Source organism: Quercus lobata, chromosome 5 (genome assembly GCF_001633185.2).
Source record: "Quercus lobata isolate SW786 chromosome 5, ValleyOak3.0 Primary Assembly, whole genome shotgun sequence".
Classification (NCBI taxonomy): domain Eukaryota; kingdom Viridiplantae; phylum Streptophyta; class Magnoliopsida; order Fagales; family Fagaceae; genus Quercus; species Quercus lobata.
In genome coordinates this window covers 28,000,527-28,005,066 of record NC_044908.1, presented here as the reverse complement: position 1 = coordinate 28,005,066, position 4,540 = coordinate 28,000,527, and the positions used below count along the sequence as shown (strand labels likewise).

The 4,540-nt window shown below is 29.9% G+C and overlaps 1 protein-coding gene across 1 annotated transcript; it reads right to left on the bottom strand.

The window, feature by feature from the left end:
• LOC115988813 (kirola-like) lies at positions 1-4,279 on the bottom strand. Its single transcript, XM_031112427.1, has 2 exons — positions 4,043-4,279; positions 1-433 (listed from the first exon to the last, which is right to left on the bottom strand). The coding sequence occupies exons 1-2, from the start codon at positions 4,227-4,229 to the stop codon at positions 168-170; spliced, it is 453 nt and encodes a 150-aa protein (XP_030968287.1). The 5' UTR covers positions 4,230-4,279; the 3' UTR covers positions 1-167.
• Between the last annotated feature and the right edge of the window lie 261 nt (positions 4,280-4,540).

The following is a 4,540-nucleotide window of genomic DNA, read 5'->3' as shown; positions in this document are numbered from 1 at the left end:
TTGAGGAAGCTCTAGTGGCACCCATAAATGAGTACATATTGTGCTTATTTCACCAATAGATGAGGAAGCTCTAGTCTTTAAAGCTCTCAAAAGTTTTATTTTACACAAACACATTGTGCTTATTTCTCAACAAAATAAAAAACGCAAGCTATAATCTTTCTTCCAAGCTATTCATGGGTAAGATGAGCGTCCATATCTTTTGTAAGACCAATCGCAAATTCAAGCATTGTGTTTGATTCAGGATCATCGACATTCAGTTTCTCATATTCCAAAGTCCAGCGGACCAAGCTCCCCTCACCCTTTGGAGTGGCTTGAACAACGAATTTGAAACTCTTGTACAACTCCAAGAGTATTCCTCCAATCACCTTGAAAGTGAGTGAATGGTTTTTGTCATCGATGGCCATTACCTCCTTAGACATTACAGCTTTCCCATCTGCCACCGACTCAAACAAACACAATCAATTGTACAAACATCAAAACAAGAAAGACAATATAAACATCACCCTTTTCATTATAGTTTACTAACTATATTTTGTTGTTTTCTGTCTCATCACACGTGAGACATTTTTTTATTTTACCTGGAAGGAAAAGCATGTATTAACAAACAAACAACATTACAAAAGCACGTATCTCATGGTAGTTGACAAGTGAGAACACAAAATTCTCAAAAACCCACTTGGCCAGACAATGAGCAACAAAGTTCCTTTCCCTAGGAACCTAAACAAAACTACTTTACAATCTGACTTCTGTCAATCAGTGCTTTAACGTCCTCTACTAGCTGCAGATTTTTCCAATTTACCTACTTGATTCGCCCATTTTCTGTCTCAATTTATGTTTTTGCATCTTCTCAAACACTACTTGTAAATGCATTGTCGAGACTCGAAAGTAAACTAGTAAGTTAAGTGGGGATGGAAGAAACAAGTATTGAGAAGAGAAGTTTTAGTAATGGGCCGGCCTAGTGGGGTTTAGGAGAAGCGTGTGTGGACACAGTAGTAGTGAAAAATGTGGAGAAGGGTGGAACTAGGTTCATGCTAAGTTAGATCAGGAGAGGAAGGATTGGCTTTACAGGATTGTCGGTTGAAGAAACGAGCTTTTGGTAAAGATGGTGGAAGGCTCAGAATGGAGAAAATATAGTGGATTGATTCAAATAAGTTGCTTGCTTTCTCTCTCCTAGCTTGGATGGATTGATTCAATTAAGTTTCTTGATTCAAAATATCTTGTTGAGGCAGGCCTAATCATATTCTGCTCCTCATTAAACAAGTAACATACTACAATTGACATAGTATAAAATAGAACACATAGACAAGCGAAATAATTCTTATATTCTAAAATGGTATATCGATATTAATTAGTACCCAAAATATTATATTATCCTTGGGCAAAGTAATTCTTATGTTTTCATGCATTTAATTCCAAAGGGGGAAAAAATCCATGAGAACAAATAAAAAAATTAATTGATGACAAGGCAGTGAAAGAGAAATATAATATTGATAAAATGTACACGAAAAATAGTTTCCTATTTGACTTTATCAAAACTATTCAATTTTATGTTTTTCTCACCGAAAATACCAACAAACAAATGGCCCCCTGATTTCTTTTTTCTTTTCTTTTTTTTACTAATATTATTGTTGATAAAAGTAGTAAATTAAATTGGAAAATATAAAAAAAAAATAATATGTTATCCAACCATAAAGTTTAATAATTTTACAATTTTTTTTGAGTTAAATAATTTTATAATTAAGAAGAATGCATAATTATTAATAAGTTTAATCCAAATATTTATTTATACAGAGAGAGAGAGAGATTTGGACCTAGTTGATTTCATTAGTAGCATTAAGGATCTATAGATGTATTGCATCAAGTTGATAATTGTTATATGTAATATATTATAAACTTGTTTTAAAATTCTATTATTATTTTCGTGTGTATTCTAATAAGTATTATTATGTATTAAAAAATAAAAAATAAAAAGGTTGATAACTGTTATCAGTAATGCCTTCAATATGGTAGCACCACTTGAGTTGGCATACTAATCAACTAAAATTTTCTTCCTCTTTAAAGGAGGGTTATAGCTAGGTATGGGCTAGTTGACTTATTTCTCTTTTTTTTTTTTATGTCTTTTCGTCAATTTATTTATTTATTTATTTTTTTTTGAGGGTGTTTGTCAATTTAATTTTTGAGATAAAAGTAACTGTAACTTCTGAAATTTAACTTCAAATAATAACTATATAATAAAAAAAAGTAGGGGCCAAGGGGCATAGCCCTTATTGGTCCAAATGTAATTTTGTCCTTGTATTTATGGTTGAACTCTATTGTACATTCAGATTTAATTAATTCAAGTTTTAATAAACTTTTTTTTCTTTCTCTTTTCCAGTGGATTCTAGAATTGGGGATTCAAAGGTTATTCTCTTAATATAGCCATGTTCTACTTCTGATGATTTCTAACATTTTTAAATTTTCCGAGGGTATTTAAAATATATATCTGTATATATATATATATATATATATATATATATATATATCATGGCACACTTATGGCAATGATAGAACGAGTTGGGGATTGTCTAATTTAAATTTTTATGTTTGCATTTTTTTTATGTTAGTGTTTATTATACTTTGAAATTTATCAAACTTACATTAGTCTTTATAAATCTTTTAAAATTTCTATATAATTTTAAATTTATCAAACCTATCTCAATCTTGAAATTTATCAAATTTTTGTGATTTGGAATGAGTTTAGCAAAGCCTAAAACTTTATTTTTCTAATTATTTATTTTATTTTCCCTTCTCTTTAATTTTTTTTCATCCATATGTTTCACTTTCCTATTTTTCCTACCTCCTCTTCGTCTAACATAGTACAGTTATCTCTAGTTCTCTCTCTCTCTCTCACACTGAGAGAGAGAGAGAGAGAGATTCATCTTTTAATCAATAAAGGGATTATTTTTATGAGAAAAAAAAAAATATTTGGAGTTGTTATAGTGCTCACTTCTTCAATAGAGCTACCATACCAACTCTTTAAAATAAAACAAAAAATAGAGTTAAAGAGGTTGCTGGAGGTGTTTTTTGTGTGTTTGTTCTCTAAAAATAACTTTAGGGAGCCTATTGGATGCTCTTATTTAGTCGGGGAATTTTTTAAGAAGAGAAAATGGTGTGGATAGTGAACAGTGCTCACTTGGTCAGGAGAGGAACTATAGTAACTTTAAATTACTTTTTGCATTTTGGAGAGACTATTAGAGTTGATTTTTGTGGGTTTGTTCTTCTACATGAAGATGACAATTACTGTAAATAGCATCATTTAAGAACACCAAAACTTGAAATTTAAACATTTGATTGATAACATAATTATTAATCTTTAATTATCTTGAAATTTTGTAAACATGAAAAATATAATAAGAAAATATAATATAACAGCGAACTTATCAAAATTCAAATCCAATAAAAATATATAAGAGAAGTTTAAAAAAATTCCTTTAAACCTCTAATCCAAACATAAACGTAAAAAATTAGAAATCTTTGGCCAAACCTTATTCTTGACACAAAAAAAAAAAAAAAATGATTTATTGATTTTTTTTTTTTTTTTTCCGTTTTAGAGTCTAATTGAAATCTGCTTATTTTGCTGAAATAGAAAACTTTTTACTTAAAATACTATAAATAAAAGTAGAAATTAGCTGAAAAGTACAGTAAACTCGTGATGAATACTACTAAAAAGTGCAGTGGGACCTATTAATAATAATAAAAATAAACTGAATAGTAAAATAAGTTGAATTTTTAATTTGAAACCAAACACACAATTAGTTTCTAGAAAACTAATTAAAAAATAATTATATAAATATATGTCAGCTCACCCCCCACAACACATTACAAATTACAATTCCCTTTTTTTTTTTTTTTCCCACCAAGTCATCAACACAATCTTTAGTAAATCCTAGACATACACAGTTGATCGGGCTAGCTATAAGCATTTGTAAGGGCAAGTATTACATAAAATGTTAAAGTGTTCAAGAACTCATAAGACATGATCAACAAATATTGATTGACTTACCGAAGGTAAAATAGAAGCACATGACAGAGCCCTCTTGTCCCCATTCACCTTGTACTAAATCAACACTTTGTATAAAGTTAGGGGCATGTTTCGGTAGATCAGCTACTCGCTTTCTGTTAGCCTCAAAAAACTTATATGCAGAGGCCTTGATCTCTATTTCAGCTTCTACCTTCCCAAATAGAGACATCTTTTCGTACGTATCTTGAAACTCACTTTTGATCCTTTAAAACAATAAAAAGGAAGAAAGAGAGAAATGGCTCATTTGGTTTCAACAGAGATAGGGCATTTTATAGTTGTTCAGGGGGTTCACTGACTTGAAAAAAAAAATATTATATATAAAAAAAACATTTTTTTATTAGCTTACTTTCTTTTTAAAAATATTTTTGAGCACCTAAGTTAAATTTTGCACACTCTAATCACAAATAAGTCCAAGTCAAAACTAAACAATAACTCAGGCCAACCCAATCCAAAACTAAAACAACGCAAAACAGTCCATCC